At 39.9% G+C, this 15,431-nt stretch overlaps 3 protein-coding genes across 8 annotated transcripts in view; 2 read left to right on the top strand and 1 right to left on the bottom strand.

Moving 5' to 3' along the window:
- emid1 (EMI domain containing 1) overlaps positions 1 to 2,013 on the top strand; it is a 47,495-nt gene extending 45,482 nt beyond the window's left edge. For all 3 annotated transcript variants that reach the window (XM_035639494.2, XM_035639492.2, XM_035639495.2), the window contains one exon: positions 659 to 2,013. In XM_035639494.2, the coding sequence (XP_035495387.2) occupies positions 659 to 792 (134 nt within the window). In that variant the 3' untranslated portion in view covers positions 793 to 2,013. The remainder of the gene's footprint in view (positions 1 to 658) is intronic.
- On the bottom strand, positions 2,010 to 4,562 carry rhbdd3 (rhomboid domain containing 3). Of its 2 annotated transcripts, none has more exons than XM_035639499.2 (5): positions 4,028 to 4,562; positions 3,562 to 3,945; positions 2,930 to 3,056; positions 2,590 to 2,838; positions 2,010 to 2,420 (listed from the first exon to the last, which is right to left on the bottom strand). In XM_035639499.2, exons 1-5 carry the CDS (start codon positions 4,188 to 4,190, stop codon positions 2,252 to 2,254), a joined length of 1,092 nt encoding a protein of 363 aa, XP_035495392.1. In that variant the 5' UTR covers positions 4,191 to 4,562; the 3' UTR covers positions 2,010 to 2,251. The 2 variants fall into 2 exon arrangements, with proteins under 2 accessions (XP_035495392.1, XP_035495393.1); XM_035639500.2 differs by having other exon boundaries at positions 3,562 to 3,923; positions 4,028 to 4,161.
- Positions 4,563 to 5,669: 1,107 nt separating this feature from the next.
- ewsr1b (EWS RNA-binding protein 1b) lies at positions 5,670 to 14,914 on the top strand. Of its 3 annotated transcripts, none has more exons than XM_047328954.1 (15): positions 5,670 to 5,793; positions 6,258 to 6,294; positions 6,526 to 6,577; positions 6,937 to 7,084; positions 7,441 to 7,636; positions 7,731 to 7,987; positions 8,117 to 8,276; positions 12,180 to 12,217; positions 12,789 to 12,815; positions 12,943 to 13,058; positions 13,138 to 13,267; positions 13,401 to 13,511; positions 13,761 to 13,887; positions 13,981 to 14,337; positions 14,529 to 14,914. In XM_047328954.1, the coding sequence occupies exons 1-15, from the start codon at positions 5,778 to 5,780 to the stop codon at positions 14,563 to 14,565; spliced, it is 1,809 nt and encodes a 602-aa protein (XP_047184910.1). In that variant the 5' UTR covers positions 5,670 to 5,777; the 3' UTR covers positions 14,566 to 14,914. The 3 variants fall into 3 exon arrangements, with proteins under 3 accessions (XP_047184910.1, XP_047184911.1, XP_035495384.2); XM_047328955.1 differs by having other exon boundaries at positions 6,934 to 7,084; positions 7,737 to 7,987; XM_035639491.2 differs by having other exon boundaries at positions 6,934 to 7,084.
- Positions 14,915 to 15,431: the final 517 nt, after the last annotated feature.

Here is a 15,431-nt window from a genome sequence, read left to right as displayed (position 1 = left end):
TTCCAAGCACTAATATAGGACATTTGAACTCCAATCAGAAGACAGTTGACTTGTTTGGTTGCTGATGTGACGAGAACTATCAATCAAATCGGATCAAACCACACACGAACAGTCCTGCTGAGTTCTTCTGTCTCGAACACTAAATAAACTTAACACATTAAATACATTATCCCTAAGATTGTTTTTTTTTTTACTTTAACTCTGTTGTCGTTTCATCATGAAAGTAATTTGGAAATTTATCAAGTTTTGAGAGACTTAGCTCTCAAGATCAATATTAATCTTGTATCATCATGTTTTGTAGGTTCTCACATACAGACGGACATAAAGTATGTTCGTCTAGCCAGTGACTCTGCAGTGATTAATCCATAAAATTTTGTCCAAAAACATAATATAAATCAACAACAATTTTGATAATCAATAAAGAAATTGAGTAATTTATTAAGCAAAAATGCCAAACAGCCAAAATGTTTTAGACTTTGACAAAAGTCAATTTTAATATAAAAACCCCACTCATGACCTAGCTATATCAGAGCAGACTTGAACTAGGACATCACATACATGTTCACACACACACACACACACACACACACACACACACACACACTCACACACTGATGGACAGGGAGGCCCCGTTCCAACTGCTGTCTTTCTTCAACAGAGCCTGATCTAGGGTCTGGGGATGGACCGTTTGGCACAGCCTCCCCTAGTTTCTACAGAGATAAACGAGCAGGTGCGCTCCCATATCGACTTGCTTCTCCTCTATCCTCCGACACCAAGGTTCGAGGGAAGTAGCTACCCCCGCTCACCCTGAGGATCACGGGCTGGGTTGACTCCCCTTCCTATAGGTCTCATCGGCACTCAACAGATTTAGACCTTATCTGGTACCTTCTCTGGGCTGTACCATCAGATTTAGGATGGGGGACACCTCAGGGAAACTCCACTGATACTCCACAATGCTCCTCCTCTATCAGGAACTTGAGAACTAGTTTGACCCCCCCACACACACATGATGCCATAACCACACACTCATCTATACATAATACACCCAGATGTACCCTGTGTGTCTCATTTCCTTTGGCTACAGAACTGGAGCCTCAGATCATCATCATGTTTGAAAAAAGGAAAATCTGAATAGTCTGTTGTGCTCCTCGAGTGCAAACAGTTCTGGACAATAGGGGTCATTCAGAGTAATCATTTGAAGGAGAAATCAGATGTGAGAAAAAGAGACTGGATTTGAGTTTGTATTGCTTTCACAATGTAACTGCAATCTGACGAGATTCCATTATTTAAGTATATTGAGCATGTACAGTTTGCAGGACACAATTTCATAAACAAACCTCTTCTATTATTAATTTTGTTATACTTCTATCATATTGTTTAACTCAATGTTATGTAGTGCACTAAAAATGAAGTCATCTCTTCTCTTACTGAGATAAATGTTGCTAGCAGTGATTTTGTGGTTTTCTGGTGTGAGTGTTATAAAGTACACACAGATGAATATTTACATTTAAGCTCTTTAAAAAATGCACAAATATTTGCATTTGAATTTGGCTTCATATCAATGGAAACAATAAATAATGTTGCATTCTGAGAACAAAACATGTTGAAATTCAATCTGATCCATTTCAAGAAATATTAACGCACACACGGGAAATAGCTAAACTTTTACTGGAACTTGAACATATTTTTACCACTGCTGTGTTGGTAAACTTAAACTGCTTAAACTGTCCTGATGAAAAGACTTGATAATTGTTTTTTCATCTTATATCAAACTTATTGTGAAACTATTTAAAAGGATCAATTGTAGTTCATTTTGTATGCTGTTGTGTAACCGTCTCATATTTTGATTTTTTTTCTTGCAAATGTGTTATTGTGTTGAGATAATCCTGTCTAGATGATCAGTGTAATAAAATAATGTTCATTGTTTTTTAAAAAACATGTCGCACCTTCATTTGTGTTTCATCAATATTGATTTAATCAATATCATAACATAAATAAATGACATCCACTCTCTCCGATGTGTTTTATGTGCAGAAACAGAGGCTGACACATTTATATTACATTTACAAAAAACTCAAGTCTTTTCTGCCACACTTCCATGGAAAACATCTGATCATTAAAATGGTTCAACGAGAAGCCCACGGGAATATGTATAATATTGAAACACAGCAAAACCTAAGCATTATTAATGTCCAGTTTACTGTATACGTGCAAATACTGTCACGAACTCAGTCCGGGAACGTGAGGTTGTTTAGGTTCTCTGCGATGGCACAGGGGTCTTCCCCTTTGAAACCACCACAGCTTGTTCGCCGACACTGTCGTCAATAAGCAAAGAGATGGCACCATCTAGCTGTTTTGAGGCTGCTAATGCCACTACAGCTTTGTCTGTGGGGAAGCCCATCTTCTCCAGCTGCTGGAGTCTGAAAAGAATCAGTGATCTTTAAGTCAACTGTGAATGATTACTTGAATTCACAAATGAAACTGTATTTCCAATTGAATGTAAAGAGGTTTAAGTTTTTTGGGGAAAAACAAGAAACATATCACAGAAAACAAACATAATATTCATGGTGATACTAAATTATTACTAACCGCAATGAGGAAACTGATGATTTAGGAACTTCCACCTTTGCATCAGGGTCATCAGGAGCCTCCTGCAATGAGGCCAGTATCCCTGCACTTAGCATCTGCTCTTCCAGCACATCTGTCTCGGAGAGCGCAGCAGACTCCTCTATTATCCAGGCAGGCAAAGGCTCGTTCCACGGACGGTGGGTCAGAACAGAGAGGTCCCTCATGGGGGGAGCAGCAACCTGATCAACTGGCATGATCTGAGAGAGTGACCTAGATGTGTGACAAAAGATGAAGATGAAAAGACAAAATTTGCCACTCTGGGCCTTCAGTGAGACGACACTATGAATGAGAGGAATCACACCTGTGTGAGGTATTGTAGCTGGGTAATCTGAGCCTCGCTGAAGAGGAAACATATGCCCAATCAGGAATGAAATCCATGACCCTGGCCTCCTCCAACTCCTGTAACATGCCAATGAAGGGCTGACGATCTGGGTTATATTAAGTAATATAAGAAATAAAAAGTCTAGAGAGAGACATTGTGTTATTTATACTGAAATATATATCATTATAGATTTGGTGGATAAGTGCTCACTTTGGCTCCAACCCCAAGTAACAAATAACACGCCCATCTATTGTGGGTTATCAAGACGATGACATTGCAATATTTAATCCTAATAAAATAGTGCCCAGGAGTTAGGGAAGTTATTAGTCATTGTTGTTAAATATATAAAAATTATAATGAAGAAAATAAGAAGCATTTAAATTTGTTATCAAATACCTTTTAACATCCCTGCACACCCACTTAATCACTGTGGCTGATTAGACCTCTACTCTGGTTGATGTTTGATGGAGATGTGGTGAGATGATACAGGATGACATCCATTTCTATTTACCAGTAAGATATGAGATATGAATAATACATCTACCAAGGAATGGGATTAGAGATCACATTTGCCAAAGTCAACTATGACTTTCCTATGAAGGAAAGGATACAGTTATGTCCGATGCATATTGCGCAGAAGTGAAGCAGGGCAGGTGTCCCCGGCAGCAGCAGCAGACCAGTCAGCAGAATAATCCAGGGGAGAAACCAGACAGGCAAAAACCCCAGCAGCTTCCTCTGTGTCGCCTGGCGACACAACGCTGTAAACAAGGCCAGCTGGATGGCAGAGGAGCCACAGATCCGGCTCGCCTCCCCACCACCGATGAAGAGGACCAGAGTGTATAGAAGAGGTAAGATGGTCGTCGTCAGGACGGAGAGGGCAAGGAAGGCGACCGTTCCCCACCGACGCTCCTGACATGGTCCAACCAGCAGCTGGAGAGCGACACTCACCAGCAGAGACAGCAGCTCGTCATGACTGAGGGCATACAGGAGCACATCTGAGGAGATTGGGGGAGATGGTGTGCTTCATGCTTTGATTTGACTGAAACACTGAAATACCAGATTACACAGGAGAGTTACCTCTGAGCCTTGGGAAGTCTCCGTTTGGACCCAAGCTGAGACTTGCCTGGATGCCTCCAACATACATCAGCAACGTAAGTGTTACCCATGAAGAAGTTCCCAAACAGAATCCAGGGCGATCTGATCCAAACCAATACCACACTGACAACATGCGGCCGAGCATTGTATTAAAACCAGCTGGAGTTTATCCACTCACCGGCCTTTGCCGCCGCTCTGGTAAACAGACATCTGTATCTGCTCATAACAGGCACAGCGCCTCACATCAATGAAAAGTGCAGTTAGATACAGATATAACCACCACATTAAACTACAACTGTCTGAACAGATTTGTCTCGTCACATCCTGTTTGCCGACGACAGAAGAGCCTCCACACGTTTAACTGATGCTCCGCCATTAGCAAATGCTTTAAACACGAGTACATAAATGCGATAAAAATAAAGAATAAATGAAAGAAGTGTGAAAATGTTTACGACCACTTCCGCACTTCGTCACGTAGGTTTCTTCTTCGTGTTTATTAGCAGCTGGCAAAGGCGCATTACCGCCACCAACTGGACACACTGCAGGTAACAGGTCAACACTATTTTTTAATATGACTGTTGTGTTGTAACCATTTGTTAATAAAATCATTTAAAATGCAAATCTGTTTTTGTGACAGAAAATGTATAATCTTTGGGTTTTGGATTGAAATTGTTATATGTTGTTATGTGAATACAAATGTGTAAGCTGTGTTCTACTGATAGATGTCTTCAAGTTAAAGCGGGCTAACTATTTTTATACATTGCGGTACTTGTAGTTCAGTGGTTTCCACCTATTGTTCAGCGCATCCCAGGATTAATCAGAAATCTGATGTTTGGTTATTTGTTTGATTAGAAATATTTAAGCACTGGTGATATAAGTGATTTTTGACAAAGTGGTCATTTTTTTTCCCGGTGCAGTATTTCGTTGTTTAAGTGTTTGTAGTAGAGTTCTGCTTAAATATTTCATAAACTATTTCAGAGAGGTCACAGTTAATTTAAGGTGAAAACAGGAACTCAGATAACCTTATACGTTATTGTCATCTGCATATGATCCATCGGGAATCTACACAATAAAATCCTTGTACTGATTAAAGCACACTGATGTCTGTGTTCTTTTAATTCAGATAATCACACAACATTTTTTTCATTGTGTTCAGCATGAAAATAAACAAAATGTATGGTTAAGATAGTGCTAACATTGTTAACAAATACATTGTGTTTCCTGTGGCTGCTACAATAAAGACTTGCATTAGTGGGTAACACACCACTGCCAGTGGTTTTCTGTGAATTGTTTGAGTTTTACTACTACTACTTACTACTTGTAGTAGTTTTACTACTACTTAGTAGTATTTCAGTGCAGTTGTAAAAAACAAAAATCAAATCCGAACATTCCATTATGATGCAAATGTCATCCTCGTCGATGCAAAGATCAAAGGCACACCATAACCATAATCCGATTTAAATGGAATGCAGTACTTCAATGCTGTAAAATCAAAGAAAATATGTGAGCTGTTACGCCGTTGCCCGCCATTTTTGGTATTCCAGGAGACGTGCCTGTACGCATGCGCAAGCAGTGAACCAGTGAACCAATGAACCAATGAACGAGCTCGTTTTTGTACTTCCCACAGAACATTGCACTGTTAAATCGCGCGATACTTCGCGGTCTTTGCTAAGAGAAGAGCACTTCCTCCGCGGACCAGCTCTGTGCAGTCGTCTTGCGTTGAAACTCTGAAATGGCGTCGGCTCAGGGTGAGTTAAGATTTTTTGTATCTTTTACCGAATTTAGCTATATTATGTTATTTGATCTACACCGAAGAGGGGTTAGTTATTTGTTTTGAAGATATTTTGTGCATAATTCGTCCGTTGGGTTTATATTAAATGGAACATTGCCTGGCTAGCGCCAGGCACAAGGCCTAGTCAGGTGGGCTCCTCGACTCGTATTTTCAACATGATTATTTCTCTATACAGATGTGGCTCGCGGACGCCATGTCACACACGTTGGCTGTTTTGTTTATCAAACACTCGTGCAAATGGTTTCTAGTAGGTTTCTTGAAGTCCCGAGTCGTTAACTGGGACGCGTTGTGAGCGTTGCCGTGGTATCGCTCAATGGCGACCTAACTACCGGTCTGCGTAGCGTGCGGCTCGCGCGCGCCGAATGCTTTGTTCGAACGAGGAGTCGTTGGCTAACAGACACGTTCACTGTTGTTCCACAGATTACAGCTCGTACAACCAGGCCAGCGCCCAGCCGGGGTAAGAGTCCTCCATTCCTCAAAAGTACCGTGTTTAAGTGTCGTTTCGATGTACTTGTTACGTTTTGCTTCGTTGCACCAATCTGTTAGATAAATATTGTACTTATCACTCCACTGCATATTATCTACTATAAATCCTAGTAACTTATCAAAATCATAACAGGGAAGCGAACGTGAGCCCTTTTTTTTCACAAGGCCAAAGCTTTGATCTGTTTTTCTTGATTATTTACAGGTATGCCTCTTATGCTGCCCAGCCCTCACAGAGTTATGGACAGTCTGCACAGGTGAGGCTCGGTTGTTTGACTGTCGCTAATTGCTTTGTGCTCAGAATGTGGTTTTTAGTTTAATTTTATTTTTTTACAGATTTAAGATTGTCATAATTGACATTCTCAAGACCTAATTTGTAAATCTTAATATCAATGGAAGCACACACTGTTCTCAACATCTATGTAATGGGATTTTAACAGATTACAGATCTACAGGAAATATGATTTGTCTTATTAAAGACAGTCCTTTAAAATGGGTACAATTATCAATATGCATGTCCTTTTTTTATTCTGGTAAATGATTACATTGTCAGTCTTTATGTTTAGATGATGTGTAGGCCAACTGGAAGCTAAAGTATGCCTTTTCCTTTCAGCAGAGCTATGGCCAGCAGAGTTATGGATCATATACCCAACCTGCTGCTGCTGCTGCAGACAGCAGTTATACCCAGGCAACACCTGCTGCCGGAGGCTACCCTCAGCAGCAGCAGCAACAGTATGGAACCTCATACGGCCAACCAGCTTCAGGTCAGTCATTGGAGTAGAGAGATGTGACTAATTTTCTTTTTGTTTGTTTCTAAGCTGCTACAGATTTTTTTCAGCATCGCTAACCGAGATTTAGATCCGTTTTGTATGTACAACAATTACTGCTGAACTGTACAGCTTTTGTAGGTATTTGAATGCTTGAATATGTCAATCTTACCTGTCCAGTGGTAAATATGAACACTGAATTCTATTCCACTATCAAGCTTGTCTGCAGCCTGAACACTCTTAGTATTGTAGAAAAATCCTTGAAGTTGATCGTTGTTATTTTAGGCCCCCTTTTTGGTTCATCATAGTTTGCCGAAAACAAGGTTCTATTGCTAACTATGGCTTTTCTACAGCTGGCTATCCTGCTGCACAGTCTACCACTCACAGCTACTCGCAGTCAGCCCAGGGCTACGGAGCAAGTGGTTATGACAGTACTCCAGCTGCTGCTACTCCAGCTGCAACGCAGGCTTACGGCTCTCAACCAGGCTATACCGCCCAGTCTGCTTACCCTGGCTATGGCCAACAGGCTGCCCCCACTGCACCACAGAGGTATGTACTCCTCCGTAAGGAACCAAATAATAAGTTCCACAAGAAGGTACATTTCTTTTTACCGTATGCCTTGTCTTACTTGGTCTATTATCAGTTACAGTGCTAACGGACAGCCAGCTAGCTACAACCAAAATAGCTACACCCAGCCAGCAGGATATGGGACGCAACAGCCTGGTTACCAGGCCCAGCAGGCCAGCTACAGCCAGCAGCAGGGGTATCAACAGCAGACCCCACAGCAACAGACTCCTCCTGCTTACCCCCCTCAGGCTGCTGGTTCTTATGGGCAGTCTTCAGCCAACCAGTATGGCCAACAAGGTGGACCACCCAGTTACAACCAGTCCAGCCATTACAGTAAGCTTTACTTTTCATCATTGCTAAACTGTTTTCTAATGGCCATTCATACTGTCCAGTTTATTGTCACAGTAAATATAGGTTGATTATGTTTGATGCATATGTTCTTTTTTTATTTATTTTTTAAAGATAATTATAGACAAGAGGGCCAGGGTGGAGGTTCTGGTTACTCTGGCTCTGAGACTTCAAGGTACCAAGGTGCAGGGGATAGCAGGGGCTCTGGCAGGGATGGCTTTGATCGTGGTGGAATGATGCATCGTGGACGCGGAGGCATGGGTCGTGGCATGGGGTAAGTGTCTTTCCTCAATCCTTTCCTCAAATGTATTTTAACTCTACAGGTGCTGTGGCCACTTGGGGCAGGGCTGAGACAAGTCCCCATTAAAACAGTTGGAATAGGCCAAAATGATGTACATTACATTTATGTAACTTTATTCTCTAAAAAATGAAAAGGCCATGATTTGTCAGCTGGGAAGTTATGGGTCTCTCCTATAATGCCCAAGGACTGTGATGGCAGATGTAGTACATTGGGAGAAATTGTAGCTGTTGGCCTCTAATGTCTCTCAACCCTGCCTCTCATTTGGCCAAAGGTAAGAAAAAGGTTTGTTCCCTTTTAAAAAAAAAAAAAAAAAAAAAAAAAAAAAAAAAATTCAAGTTCATTAACTATTAGAGACCTGTGCATAAACTTTTAGGTTGAACAGTTAGTATCCTAGAACCTACAACATAAATTCATTAGTTTTAGTGATAACGTTTTTGGTAATTTATTGGTCAGGAAATGTAATATAATTGTATTTTAAGAATATTGTATCTACACATTATGAAAATTATAATTGGGTTTCCTTAAGGAAGGTTCAAACACTGTCTCAACAATACCCCCTCAGGTCAATTTCACATCATATTGGTAAAAGAAGAATGCAATAGATGTTTCAAAAATTCTGCAGTCATTTTGGTGCTGGAGCCCTTAAACTTAAGTTTGTCATGCAAAACCCTACAACACAGCATTGATATTTTAAAGACTTTATGAATAGACATTGGCCCCATGCAGGGCATTCTATCGCATTTCATAGTTATGTTTGATCGGGCGCAATATTTTGGTCAAATAGTTTCCTCTTGACAAGGTTTTTTTTTTTTTTTTAAACTTTCAAACAGATTCAAATGTTTTTCCAGGTTGTGGTTGTTTTTTACCAAAGCTGTATCTGGCAATGAGCAGTTGTTCTCATTTGACTGGCCCGAGGAAGAAACCCCAAAAAGATGGCACCATTAAAATAGTGGTATCACATGTGCGAACAGTAAGACCTCAGTATTACACTGCATCAAATATAGGGAGACAAAGGAAACAAGAAACTTTCTCTTTTCTCAGGGACGTTTGGTATTGTAGCTTCAACATTGGTCTTAGCGGATGATTTAATATGAATCGATTATAATGCCATGTCTTGTACAAAAACACGTTAATGAACCTTTTTAAATGTGTGTCAATATCAAGCCAACCTAAAATTCATCACATAAACTTGTATTTGGGTCAAAGCGGACTGGAAGCAATTTTGAACAAATGACACGTGTCTTTCTAACATTCACTGTCTATATTTGCCAAATATGTACTGGCAGTGTTTTGTGGTGTCGCAACACCTTGACAAAATTGGAGGGGTGGGGAACAGATATGGTGATTTAAAACATCATGGAGAAAGACATGACTCAACAGATATTTGGTTGTTTACTGTCACAATATTGTAGTGGTGCTCTAGAGATTTTCTTGGGGAAGAGACCTTCAATCCAAGGGTTTGGTTTAGTGTGATCCAGTCTAATCTGAAAGTGGCTACGAAACTGCCTTCAGGCGTATTAAACCTTTTTGTTTCTCATGTATTTAATCGATGTCCCCCTCATGATGGTGAAATGAGAACTTAATTGAGCTGGACCTCAAAACATTTACTCTGGTACCAATCAAAATTTCTCTCGATGCAGATTGGGTATTTAAACACTTTGTTCCTGTTGTCTACAGGGACTGTAATCAACAGTTTGGAGTCGGTCCTTTTTGAGGGTTCATCCAAACCCAAACTTAGATTTACTGACATTCAAGCCCCCTGAAAGGGACTTGTAATTATTACCAAAAGAAATGCCAGAGGTATTATGGTGATCAGAGATTGTATTGTGTATTTGTCTTGGTTTAGATTTTCTATCACTGCAGTTAAACTAAAATATAAAAACATTAACATTGAAGAATCATCATATTTAGTTTTCTTAAGACTACAGACGCACTTGAACAGTGTAAATCTCAGTGGCTTAAATTTACTTTTTTTCGGATTTGGCACCGTGAAAGAGCTTGGTTTGATTGTTTTTGATGAAACTTTGGTCAGAAAGGGTATGTGAATCATCAGTCCTTACTCCAGGTTCTTTTTTCTGGGATTTGGACTTCTCTGGTACAGCAGTTTAAACTTTTTTTAAATAAGAGGTCTCAAAGACTGGTATCTTCATGTACAGTGAATGCACACAGATTTTTAAACAATATAGTACTCTTAACGGAGCAAATCTGCAGTCTTACCAAAGTAGCTGTAAATTAGAATATCTCAAAACAAATTCCACAAATAGGTATAAAACCCTAAATACATTCATAAATTTAGCTATAGTACAGATCCCTTCATACCTTTTTTAATTGCAGCATAATTTCAGCTTTGCACTGGTGAATTTGTTTTCTTGTGGGGGGTGTCATGTCATTTTGAAATGTTTTTGGAATACAAATGTTTACAAATGTTTGATCACATTCTTTGAACACTTTTTAACATGCTTTGTCACATTTATACCGTACAGGTAACACTGAGAGCCATATAAAACCATCTATTCTCTATAAAGTATCTGTACTGAGTACAGAGCCGCCAGCTTAAGCAGAAGGAGGGAGCTTAAACAAAGATTCGGGGTTCTGCCTTTTTTCAAGAACTGAGGATGGTGGTTTTTATAAGCATGATGGGTATATTAATTGACCAAGTCTTTGTTTTTTAAAATTTAACATAACCTTGGTTAACACTGTAAACTACTTTTCTGGTGCTGATTTGTCTTGAATATTGTATAATTGTAATCTTTTTTCTTTTCTTTTCTTTTTTTTTTACCTGGTGGATGTGATCACCAGGTCATTTTGTGAAATTTCAGATGCATTGTGTTTTTACACTTGTACATTTCTGATTCAGCTGTCAGTTCTGTCAGAACAAATGTCATTGGGTTACTAGCTTGAAGGGTTGTCACGGTACCATCATTTTGAACTTTGATACAATACCACTTTTGAAAAAACGGTTCTCTACACCACGGTAAAAAGAAAAAAGGCACAAGAATAATTTCTTTTTATTAACAGCTGGCATAACACACTCCAGCTACAGAAAATGTCAAATACTGATCGCATAACAACATTATTAATACTCTTCTTGAATGTTTTTCCTTCCTTTAATGAATAATAAGAATCTAATGAAATAATAGTATAACTGTCTTGGCATTTCTCTGCATAATTAAGTTGGCTAATTTTAAATTTAATACAATTTTCCTATATGCTTGCAGTGTTGCATTTCCTTTAATTGTAGAAAATCTTATTTTTACAGCTTGGTATTGGTACTTTTACTGACCTGTGTATGTGACACAATCTAGCAAATTTGCTGCAGGAAGTGAGTGTCTGTCGGTGTTTAGTCCCTGTTCATGCAATGTTCCTACGTTGTTCTGATTTCTTCACAACAAACTTTAGCAAAATTTGTGGTGGTCCCTCGTCTAGTCGACAAAGATTTCTAACTGCGGTCAAGCGTGCCTGCGTTGCAAGGGACCTCAACAACATACGTTTGACAACCCTACTAGCTTGTGTCTGGGTACAACCACATATGCCATCAATGCATCTGAAATCTTTTCTATTTGTGTACAAATGTTTGGGTTTTGTCACATTTTCAAAGGCAGTGAGAATATGTTAACCATTAATATTTTTTGCATCAATGTATCCACTAATGAAAACTGTCACTGAGATTGTACACAGTAAGTCATGGTATGACACATAGTTAATACACTTATCCCCTCAAATAGATTGTGTAATTATAATTTGGGGGAGTTTTTAAGTTGCTGTTCGACTAGTTAGAATGTTTTGATTACTCCCTCAATCAAGCCACTTTGCTCGAGCCATGGAAGTGGCTGTAAAAGGGAAAACGCCTTCATATCTCCATTTATTCCCCCATAGCGGCGCTGGAGACAGAGGTGGCTTCAGTAAGCCTGGTGGTAAGTTAACGTGTATTACACTGGTTAGTCCTTTAAAAGCCTTAAACATTTTGAGCAAATATGCTTCGAGTATTGATGTCTTACATTGTGGTATTCAAAATTTTATGAACATATCTGAGGATATAGGGGGATATTTTTATTCAATGCCTGAGACCATTTTCTCTGGGGTACTTGGTATAATCAGTCACTGCTTATGGTTTGACAAAGAGTTTTTGAGAGGTTAATGACAAATTTCACTATCGTGTCCATTACTGTTTTTAACATCAACAAGTCCAGACTGAATCTTTTTTTCTCTCGAGGATTTCGTATTGGTCTAAGAGGCTTTTCAAATGACACAATTATTTGCCAAAGGGTCTGAGATGTTTTTGTTTTTTTCTTCAATACAATATATCACTTGTGGGAATTGTGGTGTACCATAAGGTGCCATGTTCAACTTCCCAATATGTATGGCTCTGTCTATAAGGGAGTGTGTATTATCTGTTGTAGTACTCAGGTGTTGTACATGAAACTGAAGTCGCGCAAACTGACTTTTCTCAATCTGTCCCTCTCCCCCTCAACTGATGGACTACAGGACCTATGAGCGATGAGCGAGATATGGGTGGGTAGACTCTCACTTTATCCCTTGTTACTCTTTGACATTGCTGGTTCACACACCGAAATACATTTCTTAAAATGACATTTTTTTTTCACCATTTACTTAACGTTGTTCTTTGTGTTTGATGTAGGACGCCCTGAAGAGCAGGATGACTCTGAGAACAGCACGATTTACATCACAGGGTTGTCTGAGAAGGCTAACCTGGAGGAAATGGCAGAATTCTTTAAGCATGTTGGTCCAATTAGGGTGAGTTTAGTTATTCACTCTGTATGTTAATGTAAGATAAATTAATGTGTAAACTAAATAAATTCTCATCACGTATCAGATTAACCGCAGACTTGGCCAGCCAGCTATCAACATTTACACGGATAAGGACTCAGGAAAGCCCAAGGGAGATGCCACTCTGTCCTACGAGGAGCCAATCTGTGCCAAAGCAGCTGTAGAGCACTTCGATGGTATGTTTGGTTGACTGTACATCACCTAAAAATAATAATCGAGAAGCATAAATCTGGTGGCATCTTAAAATAGATCCAATTGATATAACTAGGAATGGTTGTTCATGTTTTTGTCTTTTGTTTTTTATTGTAGGGAAGGAGTTCCAAGGTCGAAGGCTGAAGGTAGCCATGGCACGCCGGAAGCCCATGATGGGTGGAATGAGAGGTGGCATGCCCATGCGAGACGGCATGATGAGTCGTGGAGGTACGTGTCTTCTGAGTTTGTTAGTGTTGGATTATGCAAGAGAATATTCAGTCTGCTGCTTTTGTCATATGGAAGTGTCATTGAAATATCTGACTTTTGGCTTCATAAGAAGCTACATATTCATAAGGTTTTAATATTTCTGCTGCTTGTGAAAAACAGTTGATTTCTGTATCATGATTAAAATGTGCTACAGCGGAAATTTTGTGAATACAGCCATGACTTAGAAAAATCTCTTCCTTGTCTTATTAGGTATGATGGGTCGTGGAGGAGAGCGCGGTGGGTTCGGCCCACGAGGTGGTCCCCGTGGAATGGGCAGAGGTGGACCAACAGGCGGCAACATGCAGCAAAGAGCCGGAGACTGGGAGTGCCCTAACCCGTATGTATTACTCTCATTATGCAACATTATCTTGGATGCCTTGCTTTCCGCATGTCAAAGGTGAGTTTGTAATTCACTGGTCTGTGATCACAGGGGCTGTGGCAACCAGAACTTTGCCTGGAGAATGGAGTGTAACCAGTGCAAAGCTCCCAAACCAGAGGGGTTAGGCGGTGGACCTCCCTTTCCCCCCGGGGGTGACAGAGGCAGAGGTGGAATGGGAATGCGTGGAGGCCGAGGTATGGACCGCGGTGGGCCAGCGGGAGTAGGTGGCCCAGGTGGCCCTGGAGGTTTCCGTGGAGGCTGGGGAGGCGACCGTGGCGGATTCCGAGGACGTGGTGGAATGGATAGGGGCGGGTTTCGTGGGGCTGGTCGTGGAGGACCCCCCATGGACCGAATGGGTGGAAGAGGAGGAAGAGGAATGGGCCCCCCAGGTGGCAAGATGGACATGAGGTAGGATTAAGTTCCTCTAATCAACAATTTAATGTTTTCTTTCACTTTCTATTGAATAATACCAAATGGCTCACTACAAATTTTGTTAGATGCAATTGGGAAATGGCCATGTACTGCAAATCTGTGAGCAGATACTCTGAATATTGGTGTGCAAATCTGTATGTTATTCACTATTCTTTTTTTCGTTAAAGGGACCATCGCCAGGAGCGCAGAGACAGACCCTACTGAAAGGGGACTTCATGACCGTTCCTCTTGTGGAAGTTGATTTTTAAGACACAAATTTTTAATTTATGATTCCATATTTCGATGGCTGTCAAACTGCTGTTAAACATCCGGTGCAGTTTCTCGTGTTTCCATATATTTTTCTTTTTTTATTAAGTTTAGTTTATCCATGTTTACGCTGCATCTTGTATTGTGCATGTTTTTGTTTTTTTTGTTGCTTTTTAAAAAATGCAGGTTAGGTTTGACATTGTATTGTTAAATGCAATATTTTTCATTCATGAATATAATTGCCTCCTTTCCCATAACTGACAGTTGTATGATGACAAATTTGGGAAATAAAATTTTACCGATTTGATGTCTTTGTGATCTGGCATATACTCAAGTTAATAAAATAAATTCATACAGTAGTTTATTAATTTAGTCTCTTAACTTCAACGGAGAGAAAAAAGAATGTTGCTGCTGAAGGCCTACTGGATGGTGTTTCCAAGGACATGTCATTACAGCTGCAATGAATACTACATTAAATACTATTTTAAATACAACTTAAGGTTTGAGTCCAAAGATAACGGAACTAGTTTAGGCTGTATAAAAGGCTTTGATTGTGGTAAAGCCACAAAGGTCCTGCTTGCATCTGAAAAATTTAATCTAATGTTCAGTGTTTCCCCTACCATTGAATTGGTACTACTTAGTAGTTTTCATATCTAGAGATGACTAAAGCATTGTCCTCTGTCCCATTCACATGATTTGGTCACCTGAATACTTAATAATTAACTTAAAGTCTTAATAATTCTAGTCTATGCAGGAAATCTGTAGTGCTAAACAGCACCTGCAGTTGCTTCTCCTGCCAATAGGTGGTGCTGCAGCTCTGAATC

Source organism: Scophthalmus maximus, chromosome 19 (assembly GCF_022379125.1).
Source record: "Scophthalmus maximus strain ysfricsl-2021 chromosome 19, ASM2237912v1, whole genome shotgun sequence".
Taxonomy (NCBI): domain Eukaryota; kingdom Metazoa; phylum Chordata; class Actinopteri; order Pleuronectiformes; family Scophthalmidae; genus Scophthalmus; species Scophthalmus maximus.
This window is presented reverse-complemented; position numbering and strand designations above follow the sequence as displayed.